The 18,687-nt window shown below is 42.8% G+C and overlaps 1 protein-coding gene across 5 annotated transcripts in view; it reads left to right on the top strand.

The window, feature by feature from the left end:
• Nucleotides 1-18,687, top strand: part of LOC134351054 (tetraspanin-15-like) — a 269,479-nt gene that overhangs the window by 148,626 nt on the left and 102,166 nt on the right. For all 5 annotated transcript variants that reach the window (XM_063057074.1, XM_063057072.1, XM_063057071.1 and 2 more), the window contains one exon: nucleotides 8,565-8,681. In XM_063057074.1, the coding sequence (XP_062913144.1) occupies nucleotides 8,565-8,681 (117 nt within the window). The remainder of the gene's footprint in view (nucleotides 1-8,564; nucleotides 8,682-18,687) is intronic.

Below are 18,687 nucleotides of genomic sequence, written 5' to 3'. Positions count from 1 at the left end.
CAGCATCTACAGAATCTCTTGCGTTTACAGTCTCAATCACATATTTTCACGACTTTTTCTTTGATGTGATCCAAATTGAGGATACATCAGTGCCTGGGCTGCTGATAACTATTCCGGAAACTTCAGGAGAAAACACATTTTGGCAAAAAAAAAACAATTTTAAACAGAACTTTGTCCTCCCTTGCATAAGGATGAAAATTATTGAAGCTTTATTTTAAATTATCAAGAAAGACAGCTGTACTTGAAAAGCAATCCCTCCGGCTCAGCAATCTATCGTTACAGAATCTGTCATGAAATTAAATCTTGTTAATTGACACATTCAGAGCAAGCACTTAGTTGAGTGAAAATCTAAATTAGCTGATGCTAAATTTTAATTAAATTGTGCTTTGTCACAGCAGGTATAAAATCCATTAAAATGTTCAAGTTCCAAGTCTCACACAATTCTGTTGCTATATTGGTAGAAAGTATTATTTGAAATCACAGTTGTTTCATGTTCTTCTTCAGAATGAGAATCAGGTTTAATATCACTGGTATAAGTTATGAAATTTGTCAACTTTGCGTCAGCAGTACAATGCAATACATGATAAATATAGAAAAAAAACTGAATTACTGTAAGTATATATGTATATTCAATAGTTAAATTAAGATAAGTGGTGCAAAAGACAGAAATTTTAAGAAAAAGTAGTGAGGGAGTGTTCATGGATTCATTGTGGAGAGGAAGCTGTTCCTGAATTGCTGAGTGTGTGCCTTCAGGCTTCTGTATCTCCTTCTTGATGGTAGCAATGAGAAGAGGCTACGAAGAGTCCACTCTCAGGTTGGAGGAGCAATTCTTCATATTCTGTCTCGGTAGCTTTCAACCTGACAGTATGAACATCAATTACTTTAACTTCTTGTAATTTTTCCCTCTTCCCCCTTCTCTCATTTTTCATTCCCCACTCTGGCTCCCTTCTTACCCCTTCTCTTCTCCTCAGCTGCCTATCACCTCCCCACGGTGCCCTCTCCCCTCCTCTTTTGCTCACGGTCCACTCTCCTATCAGATTCCTTCTTCTTCAGCTCTTTGCCCTTTCCACCTATCACCTCCCAGCTTTTCACTTCATTCCACCCTCTCCCACCCACCTTCCTACCACCTCACCTAGCTTCACCCATCACCTTCTATTTGTACTCCTTCCCCTCTCCCCAGTTTCTTTCTCTGGCTTCTTTCCAGTCCTGCTGAAAGCTCTTGGCCCAAAACGTCGACTGCTGAGTTCCTCCTGGATTTTATATGTGTTGCTTACTGTTCTGGACGATACAGGATGACTGAACCTGACTGCTGGAAAGTGTGAATGAGATGACACATAACGGGTCAGTCGATGGTTCTTTGGAAGGCAGTTGATGGCTTAAGTCTCAGGTCACTTGATCATAACTCATGTGGAAAGCTGATCCCATGAACTCTTCTGCTAGGTTCAAGCATTATAGAAATACTTATCCAATCAGTCTATTTATCCTCCTCTCTCCACTTTGCCATTTTTATAAATTAATTTTAAACATCACTGTAAAATTTGTCACACCTGTGTCCATCAACTTTTGGACAATGCATTCTAAATTAGAGCAACATCTTCGTAGACGTATCTTCTCGTGTCATCTCTGGTTCTTTTAACATTGCCTTTAATCTACACTCTATCAGGTACACCTGTACACCTGCTCATTAATGCAAATAACTAATCAGCCAAAAATGGGGCAGCAACTGAACGCATAAAAGCATGCAGATATGGTCAAGAGGTTCGGTTGTTGTTCAGATCAAATATCAGAATGGGGAAGAAATGTTCCCACAACCAGTGGACTCACTTTCAAGGACTCTTCATTTCATATTCTCGTTATTTATTGCCTATTTATTTATTATTATTTCTTTCTTTTTGTATTTGCACAGTTTGTTGCAAGTTGGTGCAGCCTTTATATTGATTCTGTTATAGTTATTATTCTGTAGATTTATTGATATGCCTACAAGACAATGAATCTCAGGGTTGTATAAATGTACTTTGATAATAAATTAGCTTTGAACTTTGAACTTTAACATGTGATCTCAGTGACTTTGATGGTGGAATGATTGTTGGTGGTGGATGAGGTGGTTTGAGTATCTCAGAATCTGCTGATCTCCTGGGATTTTCATCCACACCAGTCTCTAGAGTTTACAGAGAATGGTGCGAGAAATAATAAAGCATGCAGTGAGCCACAGGTCCATGAGCAAGTACGCCTTGTTAATGAGAAAGGTCAGAGGAGAATGGCCAGACTGGTTCAAGCTGACAGGAAGGTGACAGTAACTCATATAACCACGTTATATAACCTCATATAACCAGTGGTGTGCAGAAGAGCATCTCTGAATGCTGAACATGTGGAACCTCGAAGTGGATGGGCTACAGCAGCAGAAGATCACATGGGCGTTCACTCAGTGGCCACTTTATTCGATACAGGAGGTACTAAATAAAGTGGTCATTGAGAATATGTTCTCAGTCTACCACGGAAACTCTCTCACAACCATTGAGCGCCGCCATCAAATGTCCTCCTCAGCTGTAGTCCTCTAGAAGGAATAACTTGAGCTTTTCCATTCCCTCCCCCTTTCCCTAATGTCTCTCTTTCTTGTGAACATCCTAATAAACCAAAAATATAATAAAATAGGAGCACCATGGTAGTCTGGTGGTTGGCGTTACACTGTTACGGAGCTTGTACATTCTCCCTGTGACCACGTGGGTTTCTTCCGGGTGCTCCCGTTTGCTCCCACATTCCAAAGATGTGCCAGTTTGTGTTAGTAAGTTGTGGGCTTGCTATGTTGACACCAGACTCATGCCAACATTTGCAGGCTGCCCCCAGCACATACCCACACTGTGTTAGTTGATGACGCATATGATGCAATTTACTGTATAGTTTGATGTTTCAAATGTACATTAGACAAATAAAGCTAATCTTTAACTCTGGCCTATGGCAGAATAGAATTTAACACCAATTTGAGACCAAGTCTGCGATCCACTGTAAAACACCAGAATGTGTCAAGTCAAGTCAAGTCAAATTTATTTATGAAGCACATTTAAAAACAACCCATGTCGACCAAAGTGCTGTACAATCCATAACAGGTAGCTAAAATCACAAATACAAGAAACACAGATATAAATAACAAGGCACATGGCTTATAGGCACAAAATAAACAACACATGAGCCTAGGCACAAGCCAAAAATCAGCCACATCAGGAAGATTCAAACGCTAGTGAATAAAGGTAAGTTTTGAGCCTGGACTTAAAGGAGTCAATGGACGGGGCAGATCTGATAGGGAGGGGAATGCTGTTCCACAGTCTAGGGGCTACAATAGCAAAGGCGCGGTCACCCCTGAACTTAAATTTAGATCACGGGACTGCCAGAAGGCCCAAGTCAGCCGGCCTGAGGGACCTGGAAGTAGAATAAGCGATATAGGTCTGCGATACAGGAGGGGACCAGCCCATTTAGGGATTTTAAAACAAACAGGAGAACCTTAAAATCAATTCTAAACCGTACTTAATAAAGTGTCAGTACTTTATTTCGCTTCAGCCTAATAACTTATTCTGTCATCTTCAGAACTTTCTGTGCATAATCCCCCGAGCTTTATATCCCTTTAAAACAAGAGCTCCCAACCTGGGATCCACGGACCCCTTGCTTAATGGTATTGGTCCATGAGTTAAAAAGATTGGGAATCTGTGCTTTAAAAGCATACTACACTGTCTAACCTTATTCTTCCTAGTAAAATACATCATGTGTTAACTTCCACCAGCCCATTTATATACCCTGATCTGTTTCTATACTCCTCCCTTTTCTGGGTTTTTGTGTCGTCTATAAACTTAGAAACCTTCAGTCCAACTTGTGAGTATTCCTATGAAAAGATAAAAGAGAGATCAGATTTATTTATCACATTCACAATGAAACATACAGTGAAATATGTTTGTATCAAGGAGTCAGGGGATTGCTGGAGGCAGCCAAGAGTTGCCATGCTTTCATGCCATCTTAGCATGCTCACAACTCACTAGGCCATGGGTCTTTTTTGAAATGTGGGCGGAGACTGGATCACCTAGATTAAACCAACATGGTCACAGGGAGAATGTACACACTCCACCGGTGCTCACAGAGGGATCAGAAGTGGAAAGAGTGAGCAATTTCAAGTTCCTGGTTGTCACTATATCTGAGGGGCTATCCTGGGCCCAATATACCGATGCAGCTTCAGAGAAGGCACGACAGCGGCTGTATGTCATCAGGAGTTTGAGGAGATTTGGTATGTCACCAAAGACACTCGCAAATTTCTACAGATGTACTGTAGAGAGCATTCTAACTGGCTGCATCACCGTCTGGTATGGGGGGGGGGAGGTGAGTCGGGGGCTACTGCACAAGATCGAAGTAAGCTGCAGAGATTTGTAAACCTAGTCATTTCCATCATGGGCACTATCCTATGCAGTATTCAGGACATCTTCAAGGAGTGATGCCTCAAAAAGACAGCAAGACGCCATCCATCATTAAGGATCCCCATCTCCTTGGTCATTCCCCATTCCCATTGCGATTATCAGGAAGGAGGGACGGGAGCCTAGAGGCATACACTCAACACTTCAGGAACAGCTTCTTCCCCTCTGCCAACCGATTTCTGAATAGACATTGAACCCACGAACACTACCTCACTACTTTTTTATTTCTATTTTTACACTACTTATTTAGTTAAACTATTTAATATAAATAAATACTTAAAGTAATTCATATCTTTTTTTCTCTAATGTTATGTATTCCATTGTACTGCTGCTGCAAAGACAACAAATTTCACAACACAGGATGGTGATATTAAACCTGATTCTGATTGATCGCCTTACAAATAACGGTGGGAATTGAACCCCTGATAGCTGGTGCTCTAATAGCATTACACTAACCATTGCTGTACTGCCCACATCATTAATCCATTTCTCCTCATTTCCTTTTTTAATTTTCAATTCAAGTATTAAGTTAATTTATTGTAAACTTTATCACATCTGTGTCTAACAGCTTTCAGACAATACATTCTGTATCCTAGCAACATCTGCGTTAACAAAGCTATCTCCTCATATCATTTTTTTTTAACCAATTGCCTTCAATCTGCAGTATGTCCTCACATTACTAGGGAAAAGAGTCCCCCCTTATTCATTCTATCAAACAAAATAATCCAGTAGTGTAAACTTCTGCATATGAGAGTTGGGATAGGGAGAAGAGACCTACTGGAGAGCGGAAAGCAGATCTGGTGTGCTGCTGAAACTGGCCTCCATTCCAGCATTTCCAGCCTGGTATCGACGGACCCCTCACTTAATGGTATTGGTCAATGGCATAAGTAAGGTTGGGGTAGTTAGGTTTTAGACCACAAGACATAGAAGCAGAATTTGGCCGTCTGGCCCATCAAGTCTGCACCGCCACTCAATCATGGCTGACCCTTTTTTTCTATCTCCTCCTCAACCCCAGTTCCTGGCCTTCTCCCCGTAACCTTTGATGCCATGTCCAATCAAGAACCTATCAATCTCTGCCTTAAATACACCCAGTGACCTGTTTCCTAATCAGGCAAAATGTTTCTGACTAACAAGGAGTCTTCTGTGCCAACAACCAGGTCTAAAGTTTAAAACTTCGATCCACTTCACTAGCTCACTAGCATGGCTAACTTCATTCGCCTCGAATCAGAACTGATTCCACAAACTATGGACTCACTTTCAAGGACTGTAGGACTCATGTCCTCAGTATTATTTATTTACTATTAATTCTGTATTTGCACAGATTGTCTTCTTTTGCACATTGCTTGGGTGTCAGTCTTTGCTTGTAGTTTTCTCATTGATTTTTGTTCTACTGTCAACGCCCGCAAGAAAATGAATCTCAGGATGACATAAACTCAGTGGCCACTTTATTAGGTACAGGAGTGGAACCCAGTCTGCTGCTGTAACCTATCCTCCTCAAGGCTTGATGTGTTGTGCATCCAAAGATGCTCTTCTGCACACACCACTGTTGTAACGTGTGGTTATTTGAGTTACTATCATCTCCCTGTCAGCTTGAACCACTCTGGCCATTCTCCTCTGACCTCTTTCATTAACAAGTTATTTTTGCCCACAAAACTCTGACTCTTTGGATGTCTCCTGTTCTTTGCACCATTCTCTGTAAACTCCAGAGACTTGTGCATGAAAATTAAAGGAGATCTGCAATTTCTGAGATACTCAAACCACCCTGTCTGGCTCCAACAATCCTTCCATGATCAAAGTCACTTAGATCGCATCTCTTCCCCATTCTGATGTTTAGTCTGAACAACAACTGAACCTCTTGACCATGGCTGCATGCTTTTGTGCATTGAGTTGCTGCCACATTAGATACTTGCATTACCGAGCAGGTGGCAGGTGTACCTAATAAAGTGGCCACTGAGTATATACCTACTTTGATAATAAATTGACTTTGAACTTTGAACTCAGTACAACTGTTGCGTAATGAAAGTCTATGATTTTGGGTTTGCGACTTGATCGAGTTGGTGAGTTGAGTATGGAAAGGACATTGGGCGGATAAAGAATCAATTGTAAAATCATGAGTTTTAATAACAACGAAACAAGCAGTGATAAGACTTACAAAAGAACAGTGGAAATTTGCAATTACTGCACTTGTACTTACAACCAGTTGGAGATGTGTTGAATAGTTATGTGATGAGCAACATTGTCATAAAAAATGAAGTGGAGCTATCTCAACACAGGATTGGCCTATCAGCCTATATATAATTGTAGAAGATGCTAAAGGAGTGTTTTGTGTTTGATTAGCTCAGCGCTGCTCTTACAGGCAATTACTCTCTCATTGTTGGCTTCTCAGCAGCTGTGTTGATGTTGAATAGCTCTTTAGCATTGATATTCCACCACCATAACAAAAGACAAAAGGTATCAACGACATTTCCCTAGCACTGTCCAGATCCTGCTTTTTCTTGGGATAACTGAGCTACCTTAAAGGAAAAGATGGCGGCCTGACGGCAGCATACGGAGGAACATCTGGAAAACTTCTGAAATGCCCGCTTCGCTGCAGCTGCTACTGTGTGGTAACCGGAATCTCCGGAGCTGAAGGCCCCGAAATCCTCGGCCTTGCGTGTATCAGCGGCCGGGGCGAGGTCGAAGGCACTCGGCAGAGGATGGCGCTCGGGAAGCTGTATCGGAGAGGCTGGTCGGAAGCTCGAAGTTTTTGGACGGATGGACTCAGTGCTGGCTGTGGTCGGCCGCTTCCAAGGCATCGACAAGTTGACGGTGCCTGGAGATTTATGGCAGGGAGTTTCTCCCTTTTGCCGCCTGCTATCGGGGACTCGGGAGTCGATCGACTCGGGGACTTTGAGACTTTATTTACCGTGCCCATGGTTTGTTCTTCATCAAATTATGGTACTGCTGTAACTATATGTTATAATGTGGTTCTGTCAGTGTTAGTCTTTGGTCTGTCTTGTTTTCTGTGATATCACTCCGGAGAAATATTGTATCATTTCTTAATGCACGTATGCATTTCTAAATGACAATGAAAGAGGACTGAGTGTTCTCATAATCTAATCTAATCTAATCTAACCTTCATGGAATAACCCAGACTGACCATTTCACAATAGTACAGCAGTCAGCATGATCAGTCATGTTGACACAACAATCCTGTGGTGATTTGTTAACAAGGGTGGCCAGCAGGAACAAGTCCCTCCGTCCATGTGTAAGAAAATGGGGAGGTGATCTACCTGTGTTAACTGTAACTGCAGAGACTGACTTTTCTTGTAATGGCTTAGGAGGAACTAAGGTTTCCTGGCAACGTTAAAGATTAACTTTATTGATCACATGTATATCAAAACATTGAAACACAGAGTGAAATGTGTTTTTTGCGTCAGTGACTAGCACAGTCCAAGGTCAGGATCAGGTTTAATGTCACTGGCATATATTGTGAAATTTGTTAAGTTTCCGCCGGCAGTACAAGGTAATACATGATAAATACAGAAGAAAAGAAAGAAATTAATTACAGTAGGTATATATGTGTGTGTATATTAAATAGTTAAGCTAAAAATAGTGTAGAAACAGAAATAATAAAAAAAAGATGATGGGTTCAATGGTCATTCAAAAATCGGACGGCGGAGGGGAAGAAGCTGTTCTTGAGTCGTTGAATGTGCACCTTCAGGTTTCTGTACCTTCTTCCCGTTGGTAACCTGAGAAGAGGGCATGTCCTGGGTGGTGGGGGACTTTAATGAGGGACACTGCCTTTCTGGGGTACCACTCTTTGGATACTACAGAGGCTTGTACCCATGATGGAGATGACTAATTTTACAACTTGCTGTAGCGTCTTCCGATCCTAATGTGTTGGGGCAGTCCGCAGGTTGTCGCTATGCTTCCGGCATCATCACAGCATGCCCATAACTCTACCCCTAATCCATATGTCTTTGGAATATGGGAGGAAGCAGGAGCCCCTGGACAAAATCTATGGGGCGACGGGAGCGGGAGTGGCGGCTCTTGGATTAACCTTCGTCATTCTGCTCTTTCACATGCCTTTGCTAGGTTCAGCACTAATTCCAAGCTTTCTCTTGCCAACAGTTCTCATGCTGTGGAGGAGATGAGTACACGGACTGGAAAGTGAACCTTTACCATGACTGTGATGCGCCAGGACCAATGGCCTGTGGAGTCCCCTACACTTGCTGTATCCAGGAAGAGGTAGGCTTGCATCCAACAGCTCTGACGTTGCCTATCCTTTTGCAGGTTAGGTGCAACTGAGCATTTGTCAGTAGAAACACCTCCCTAGTGGATGTTTGAAACTGCTGAGAAATCGGATTTCAACTTTATTTTGGTGCACTGTGTGAGATGGCAACTGATTATTGATCTGCAAAAGAATCAGGAAAATGAAAGAAGTAGACTTGATGGGCCAAATGGCGTAATTCTGTCCTATGTCTTAAGGTCTTAGGTAAAATTCTCCGAAATCGTTAGCAACACGCACAAAATGCTGGAGGAGCTCAGCAGGTCGGGCAGCATCTATGGAACAGTCACCGTTTTGGGCTGAGACCATTTGATCAGGACTGTAAAGGAAAGGGGAAGAAGGCAGAAGAAGTAGGTGAGGGTTGGGGAAGGACTATAAGCTGCAAAGTGATAGGTGGAACCATGCGGAGGAGGAAGGTGAGGGAGGGGAACGAAGTGAGAAGCTGGGAAGTAATAGGTGGGAAAGGTAAAGGGCTGGAGAGGAAGGAATCTGATAGGAGAGGAGAGTGGACCATGGAAGAAAGGGAAGGAGGAGGGGCACCAGGGGGAGGAGATGGGCAGGTGAGGAGAAGAGAAGAATTAAGTGAGAAGCCAGAGCTGGGAATGGAAGAAGAGGGAAGTACTACCAGAATTCAGAGAAATTGACGTTCACGTCGTCAGGTTGGAGGCTACCCAGACAGCGCCACAGTAGTGTAGCTGTTAGTGCAGCACTCCTACAACTTGGGATGTTGAAGACCAGATTGAAGTTCCGACACGGTCTGTAAGAAGTTTCTTGGTCCTTCCCACGAGTGCATGGGTTTCCTCCGGGTGCTCCGGTTTCTTCCCACAAGCCAACGATGTACCAGTTAGTAAGGTAATTGGTTTTTGTAAATTGTCCTGTGATTGGGCTAGGGTTAACAGGCTGGTGGTGCGGCCAGTTTGCTCGAAAGAAATAGATAAATATGAGGTGGTGTTTCTCCAACCTGGGAGTGGCCTCATCGTGGCAGGAGAGGAGGCCACGGACCGACATGACAGGGTGAAGTGTTACTCAATTACACTCACACATAACAGACTCGAATCTCTGCATAGTAATGCTTCTAGTAACAGTATCTAACATAACCAACACAGATTGATTTATTATGTTGTCTGCAATAGATTCAAACCACTGCTTCTTTCTTATAGTTGACTGATCTTCTATATTCTGGTTGTGATTAACACCACCTCCCTCCCCCGAACAGAATCGCCAAAAACAACTCGTGGAAAAAAAATAGGCACGTACGTGCATGCGCACACAGGTGCCCGTGCAAGGCTTCATGGTAATTGTCTTCTCGGGGTAAACACAACGTATTTGATGGTTACTCTTGTCCATTGGCAACCCTACCCACCCCCCCACCCCCCGGTTGGCTGGTCCGCAAGAAAATTGTCAATAATAAACCGCTCTGCGGTGCAAAACAGGTTGGGGACCCCTGCTGTAAAGCATTATGCTAACCGCTATGGTACCATGCTGCCTATTAACCATCATAGAAACATAGAAATCCTACAGCACAATACAGGCCTTCGGCCCACAAAACTGTGCCGAACATGTCCTTACCTTAGAAATTACCTCGGATTACCCATAGCCCTCTATTTTTCTAAGCTCCATGTACCTATCCAGAAGTCTTTTAAAAGACCCTATCGTATCTGCTTCCACCACCGTCGCTGGCAGCCCATTCCACGCACTCACCACTCTCTCTGTAAAAACTTACCCCTGACATCTCCTCTGTACCTGCTTCCAACTGCCTTAAAACTGTGCCCTCGTGCTAGCCATCTCAGCCCTGGGAAAAAGCCTCTGACTATCCACACGATCAATGCCTCCCATCATCTTATACAACTAGTTAGTCTAAGATGAACCATTCACCATTAGTTCTCATGTCCATGCTCTCTTCAGAATTCTTGGACACGTCCCAATAAACTGGGAGAAACTCGCTTGTCAGTTCCCATCTTACCATTTCATTACCTTCAACAACAGTTCAGTAGCTTCATAAGTGAGTATGTCTTGTGGAAGTTGGAACAAGACATAGTGTTAAGCCCATAGTGGGCAGTCAGCACAAGCAAGAGAGGTCTTCTAAGAAAGGTCTTTGAAGAGCGTGGTTTCCCGTTCTACAGCGGTGAACCAGAGTCATTTGGCTTATGGAGAGAAGACAGAATGTAACATAAGTTACACACCAAATGAGGGCCAATTGCTTCACTAAGTTTGAAGTATCATCAGTTGTTAGGTCAAGAGTTCGTCTAGTTATTTATTTATTTATTGATTGATTGAGATACATCACAGAATAGGCCCTCTGGCCCTTTGAGCCACAATGACCAGCCATCCCTTGATTTAATCCTGGTCTAATCATGGGACAATTTACAACGACGAATTAACCTACCAACCGGTACGTCTTTGGACTGAGGTGGGAAACTGGAGCACCCATGTGGTCACGGGGAGAACGTACAAACTCCTTACAGACCGTGGCGGGATTTGAACCTGTTTTGCTGGTATAGTGAAGGGTTATGCTAACCACTACCATGCCGCCCATAGCTTGTAGTTTCAATTTTTGAATAGCGATTGATCTTCCAAATAAGGTAATTTCAACATACACAGTTTGCCAAATGGTCAATATCCATAACTGGTAGTCAATTCTGTATAAAAATGGGTTGTCTCTGTTCAGTCTTAAGAACAGTGTGGTGACAGGAGCCAGGCTGTTCTCCTTGAGCACAGGTAAATAAACTGTGATTGAGGAATAACTGTGAGTTTTCAGAGCCCATTTCATCAGGAATGACATTGTGACTCTCTAACCCACCAGACCTAATCTATTCAAATCCTAAACTACCAACAGGAATAAAGAAAGAGTATTCAAGGAAATGCTAACGTCATTCCCGGTACCAGATACCATGTCCTCTGCTTGTACGACTAGGCTCAGAGCACCATGATGCAAGATTTAATTTGGTCCTCCTAGATTTGCACATAATTCTGCAAAAAGCAATCAGACTGTCTACTCGGCACTTCATAAATATCAAAATACCATTTTGTTTCAAGTGAATTTAATTACTTATGTCTTTGAGTGGAATCAGTTTGAAATTGCTTTTCTTGCAGTTCTCCTTGCTTTCCGTTTACAGTTGCAATTCGTCCCTCTTGGCTTTCTGGTTCTTGCGCTGGGCTCTCCCTTTCTTCTCCGCCATCCTTCCCTTCCTCCTGTAAGCTTACACCATGACACTTCAGTTTATTTACAGGCTCTAAAACTATTAATCCTTCTCTGTGACACCACTATCATCAAACCATTGCCAGGTACCTGTGAAAAGCACTCCATATTTCTCTCAGAGGTTATTCAGATACAGATTTATTTATCATGTGTGTCTTCAAACGTACAGTAAAATGTGCCACTTGTGTTAACCAACACATGCTGGGGGCAGTCCGCACGTGCCAGGGCTCATTCCGTCGCAAACACAGCATGCCCACAATAAAGTTCAAAGTTCAAAATAAATCATATTATCAAAGTACATATATGACACCATATGCAACCCTGAGATTCATTTTCTTGTGAGCATACTCAGCAAATCTATAGATTAGTAACTATAAAAGGATCAATGAAAGATCAACCAGAGTGCAGAAGACAACAAACTGTGCAGATACAATTATAAATAAATAGCAATAAATAACGAGAACATGAGATAAAGAGACCTTAAAGTGAGATCATTGGCTGTGGGAACATTTCAATGGAAGGGCAGGTGAGTGTAGTTACCCCCTTTTATTCAAACCTGATAATTGAGGGGTAGTAACTGTTCTTGAACCTGGTGGTGTGAGTCCTGAGGCTTCTGTACTGTCTACCTGATGGCAGGAGCACGAAGAGAGCATGACCTGGGTGGTGGGGATCTCTGATAATGGATCCTGCTTTCCTACAATAGTGTTTCAAGTAAGATGTGCTCAATGGTTGGGCGGGCTTTACCCATGACGTACTGGGCCAAATCCACTACCTTTGGTAGGGTTTTCCATTCAAAGGCATTGGTGTTTCCATAGCAGACTGAGTCCATTACATATCTTGGCAGACAACACAGAAAACAGCAAGTGACAAAGCAACAACAGCAAATCAAGCCCTGCTCCTCACCTCTCTGCCTCTACCCACACACGTATACAGTTCTCTGACTGTTATGGCACTTTGATTCTTCAGAATGGTTTCACAGATCAACAGAGCTTCAGGCATACATTTGGGATGCACGTCAATGAAACAGTCAAAGTTTCTGTCAGGCTGTGTGCATGGATATTTTTGTTCAGGAATGGAGAAGTCATGCGCCACTGTGAAGGTAGGACAGTGCGTGAGAAGAAATACAACAGGTTCCAGATCTCACGGTCATGAAGTGGGCAAAGTTATGACCCCACAGGTCTCACTTACAATGATCTGCATCCTATCAGGCTTTTGGATCAGTGGATGCCCTGTGAGATGAATGATGTGTTAAAAGCAATCAGATGTGGTGTGGAGAGGAAGAACTTGATCTCAGTCAGGAGAACGATGGACCTGGGGCAGTGCGTCTGAGAGATGGGTAAACTCTTAATGAGGGAAAATGGCAGAAAAGTTTAGACAATAGCCCAAACCCTACTGAGCCCAAGGACTAAGGGTAGTACAGAATCAGGTTTAATATCACCAGCATATGTCGTGAAATTTATTGTCTTTGTGGCAGGAGTACAATACAATACATAATAATAGAAAAACAAACTGTGAATTGCAATAAATATACAAACGTATATTGCAAATAGAATTAAATAAATAGTGCAAATATAGAAATAAAGTAGTAGTGAGTTAGTGTTCATGGGTTCGATGTCCATCGAGACATCAGATGGGAGAGGGGAAGAAGCTGTTCCTGAAGCATTGTGCATGCCTTCAGACTTTTGTAACTCCTCCCTGATGGGAGCAGTGAGATCAAGGCATGTCCTGGGTGCTGGATGTCCTGGATACTATGGAGGCTAGTACCTATAATGGAGCTGACTAAGTTTACAACTCTTTGTAGCTTACTTCAATCCTGTGCATTATCCCCATACCATACGGTGATGCAGCCAATTAGAATGCTCTCCACAGTACATCTGTAGAAATTTACATTGGCACATCTAAAAGAACTCTGAACCAGCAAGGAAAACTTCACTCCCTTCAGTACTGAACTGATCCCACAACCTATGGACTAATTGTCAAAGACTCCACAACTCATCTTCTCAGTATTATTTATTTGTGGTTGCTATACAGGTGCACGTTCCTTTATCCAAAATTCTGAAATCCAGAAAGCTCTGAAAACCGAAGTCTTTTTCGCCAACAGCTGACGTCACTCAGGTGTGACGTGGCAGCACTAGCAGAGGCCGCCAGACGTCAGTTGTGGCTCAGCGCTCGTACTGGTTACACGTGTATTTGCTGTTCGCTGATATTTTATGTTCACTGTTGACTTTAGATTAGATTAGATTATGAGGACTTGTAGTCCTCTTTTATTGTCATTTAGTAATGCATGCATTAAGAAATGATACAATATTCCTCCCGTGTGATATCACAAAAACACAGGACAGACCAAGATATAGACTTTGTGACTATGTTTTTTCTGAAATCGTAACTATTTGTGCTGTGTGCTATATATAGTCTGCTGTGCGCCGTTGGTAATGGATTTTGTACCTTGGCCCCAGAGGAACGCTGTTTCATTTGGCTATATTCATGTATGGTTGAATTAAAATTAAACTTGAAATTTGAAATTTGGAAATTAACTATTTGCTTATTTTATATTGGCACAGTTTGTCTTTTGAACATTGTTTGTCGGTCTTTGTATGTAATTTTTCATTGATTCCATTGTGTTTCTTTGTTCTACTGTGAATGCCTGAAAGAAAACGCATCTCGGGATAGTATATGGTGACACGTACCTACTTTGATAATAAAGTTACTTTCAACTTTGAACTACTTTTTGGCTAGTTTATTTGGCTAGTGTAAATTGCCCCTAATTTGTAAAGTGAGTTGTAGAATCTGAGCGAGGGGAGTTAATGGTAATGTCGGGTACTAACATGTAGTTTAAGTGGGTAGTTAAGTGGGGTCCCTAAGGTCGTCGTAGCTGGGGCAGGTAATGGGGAAAAGCTCCCACTACCTATTTAATGCTCTCAATGGCATGTGACTCAAATTGCCTCTGACAACTAAGTCCAACTCCTGGTCTTCGCATGTGGCTTAGCTACTAAGCCTAGCAGAACCGTTTCTACTGACAGAAGAAGGGGCAACGGCGGATTATTGGAGCCTTAAAACCAGTTGCTTTGAGCAAATGGGGCTCTTCAGCTATGGTTGGAAGTTCACCTAAGAAAAGGAAAACCCTGATCTCAAGTCTCCACTGCCTTGCAGCTATATCCACTCATGGGGAAGGCTTCAGCAGTAAATCCGGAGAAAAAATCTGGAACTGGAGTCCTGAAGGCAGTCCTGGGTTGAGTTCAATGCCGACCGACAACTCTTATGCTGCTGGTGCCAAACTGTATCGATCTATGCTGTTCCTTTCCACCTGAGTTACATGGAAAGATTGAATAGGTTTGAACTTTATTCCTTGGAACATAGAAGACCGAAGGCTATATGGGCAACAGCTTGCCCTGCTTTGCGTAACAGCTTGCATGTCACATAGACAACTAGGACCTATATCCATGGTCAACCCCGACCAACATGGCCTCATGAAGTGGGTAGTTGATGGTTGGTGTGAACTCAATGGGCCGATTGGCCTTTCCCATTTCGTCGCTCTAATACTCGATGAACCTGGAAGTGGCAGTGGTAATGCAGAGTAAGGTTATGCCCTTCTCAGTCAGTCAGACTCTCCCTCTCCCTCCCCCTCGCCCTCCCCCTCCCCCCTCTCTCCCTCTTCCCCTCCCTCTCTCAGTCAGTGCTTGTGACTGAATATTGCCTCATGTAGCACTCTCCCATGATTACCTAATCATCGTCGTGCCTATCCCTCGAGGTCGAGGATAATGGTCTTCATTCTGTTGATCTACTTATGGGCTCTCAAGTAGCTTATGAGTCCAATCCTGGCTTTGAAAGTTCTTCCGCATTCAGGACAGGTAGTTCCAGATGGCAGATCGGGCTTTGGTTGTTGCTGCCTCTCTTTCCATTTTCTTCTCTTTTCTTCTAATTCTGCACATCTGTTGGCTTCGAAAGTTGCTGTTCCTTCTCGGATGATGGCTTGTCAGAGTTTCCTGTCTTTGGCATTGGTTTCCCAGTTGTTGATGTCGATGCTACATTTCTTCATGTTGGCTTTTAAGACATCTTTGAATCTCTTCTGTTGTCAGCCTCTTTTATGTTTGCCTTCTTTAAGCTGGGAGTAGAAGATTTGTTTCGGCAGATGTTCGTCTTTCATCCAAACAACATGACCACTCCATCTTAGTTGGTTCTTGATGACGTAGGCTTCAATGCTTGTTGTTTTTGCTTCATTTAGCATGCTGACATTGGTTCTTCTATCCTCCCAGTTGATATTTAAGATGTTTCGAAGACAGCGTTGATGGAACTTTTCAAGTGCCTTCAGATGTCGTCGGTATGTTGTCCAGATTTCTGATGCATACAGGAGCGTTGGGATTACCACTGCTTTGTACACTAATGCATTTTGAGAGTAAGGGTAGATTTGACACAATCTCCATGCGAGGCAGGCAGACCGCATTCAAAATAAAATCCCTTGAAGAAGAGATTTATTTATTTAGAGAGACAGTCCCTTATAGCCCAATGAGCGGCACCACTAGGCAATCCACCTATTTAACCCTAGCCTACACACAGGAAAATTTACAATGACCAATTAAGCTACTAACAGGTACATCTTCTGATTGTGGGAGGAAACCCACGTGCTCACAGGAAGGACCTACAAACTTCTAAATGACAGCGTCGGAATTGAAACTGCTACCCTACTGAGGCACCCTGCTGGTCGCCTTCAGTCCCTTGTGTTCATTCGCAGATCCCAGCCTCTTTTCTTTGAGCTGCTACCAGAGTCACTAATATGTTTACTTCATCCAGTCCTTCTGGTGTTCTGATTCTGTGAAACATTATTTGGCTTACTCTTGAGTTGTATCAGTTTTGCACTGAGAAGTTTGTTCAAACTGCAGCCGGCACATTGTTGGTCTTGATCCAAAAGAAGCAGTCACCATGTCATTTGGAAATCAATGGGTTTTGAAATTATGCCCAAGGCTTTAATGATCTGAGTAGCTCATTCGTGATGTGGGCTCAATGATGGATGAGTTCTCTGCACTGATTTTGCATAGCTACAGGACTGTTGGAAAGACTTAGGTGCATATATATAACGAGGGTGTCTGAGGCTTCTGCACAGTACTGTATTTGTCAATGTGGAGCAGAGAACGAGTTCGTAAAATCTGTCAGGAGCAAAGGATGTTCGGCATGGCAGAGCTGGAGCACCTGGGAGGGGTGTGAGACAGCTGGCAGAGAGGGAGTGCCCGTGGTACGGCAGTGGGGTGTGGGTGGTGTGGGTGCAGACACACCCAGCCCTGAGACACCAGGAAAGGTTATTTGATTTCAAACATTTGGTTTATTAATCATTACAGAGTGTCTCAAGTGCTTCCCGCTCCCTCCCCTCTCCCTTCCCCTTTTCCCAACCCGGATTCTTCTCTCCCTGCCCCCTTCCTACTCTCAGTAGAGACCCATATCAGAATCAGGTTTATGATCACTTACATATGTCATGAGTTTCTTTGTTTTGGAGCAACAGCATTACGGTGCATTGCATAAAATTACTACAGTACGGTGCAAAAAATCTTAGGCACCCTAGCTATATATATGTGCCTAAGACTTTTACACAATACTGTACTTGGCTGAAATGGGAAGGTTAGGTTTTCCATAGCTTTCTCGATTAGAGAGCGAATCAGCAGAAGATTCCTTTTTTTCGGCAATTTTATTTGTTCTGCTGATGCAAGCCAATAAACAGCCTTCTGCTGTAGTGGACCTGACAAGACTAGAGGTAGTGAGAGCACGTACACAAGACTTGGGAGATCAGCATCCACGCAAACACTCAGGTTTGTCCAAGTAACACTCTCACATTGTGTGTCGGAAAATGACCACTCCACCAGAATTGAGTCTGACCTCACCTGTATTCAGTGTACAGCATTCTCTATAATTCTGTATAATTGTCAAAGTCAAGTTTGTTGTCAAATCCACAAGTACCTGTGTGAATCAATGCAATAAAAACCTTACTTACAGCAACATGCAGACACGCGGCATTTTCAGACACCGCATCCACAAGAAAAACAGAAACTAAACATAATTTTTTTTACAAGAAGAGTACGATATTCTTTCTTGCAAAAAAAATTAGAACAAGCAAAAGCAAAGTTCATTGCATTGCGAAGTGGTCATAGTGTTGCCATACTGAGGTGGTGATTAGGGTGGCGTAGGTTCGTTCAAGAACCAAATGGTTGAAGGGAAGTAGCTGTTCTTGAACCTGGTGTTGTGGAACTTCAGGCTTCAGTCCCTCCTGCCCACAGGAGGTTGTAAGAAGATGGCATGGACGTCAGGGATCTTTGATAAGAGGTATTGCCTTCTTGAGGCAGCACCTCATGCAGACATGACTAATGGTGGGGTGGAATGTGACCAAGGTGTGCTGGGTTGAGTTCAATATTCAAATCCTCTTGCAATTAAGGTCAACAGATTGTTTTCTAACTGCCTGCAACACCTGCATGTTAGCTTCCATTAGCTTGTGTACAAGGATGCTTAAGTCTCTTTAAAACATCAATATTTCTCAATCAATTGCCATTTAAAAATACTCAATATTTCTGATTTCTGACCTGACCTGAATGAAGGAAGTTTCCTCCACTTTACTCTCCATCTTTCTTGTTAGCCCCACTCATTCAGATTGTCTAGGCTGCTCTGAAACCTCTTTGCATCCCCATCATCACTGACATTCCAAAACAGTTTTGTTACATCAGAAACTTTGCAAGTGACACATTTAGTCCCTTCAGCCAAATGTTTAAATATTAAATGTTAAGGACAAT

Source organism: Mobula hypostoma, chromosome 8 (genome assembly GCF_963921235.1).
Source record: "Mobula hypostoma chromosome 8, sMobHyp1.1, whole genome shotgun sequence".
Classification (NCBI taxonomy): domain Eukaryota; kingdom Metazoa; phylum Chordata; class Chondrichthyes; order Myliobatiformes; family Myliobatidae; genus Mobula; species Mobula hypostoma.
Note: the sequence above shows the minus strand (reverse complement) of the source record. Positions and strands in the feature narration are given on the sequence as shown.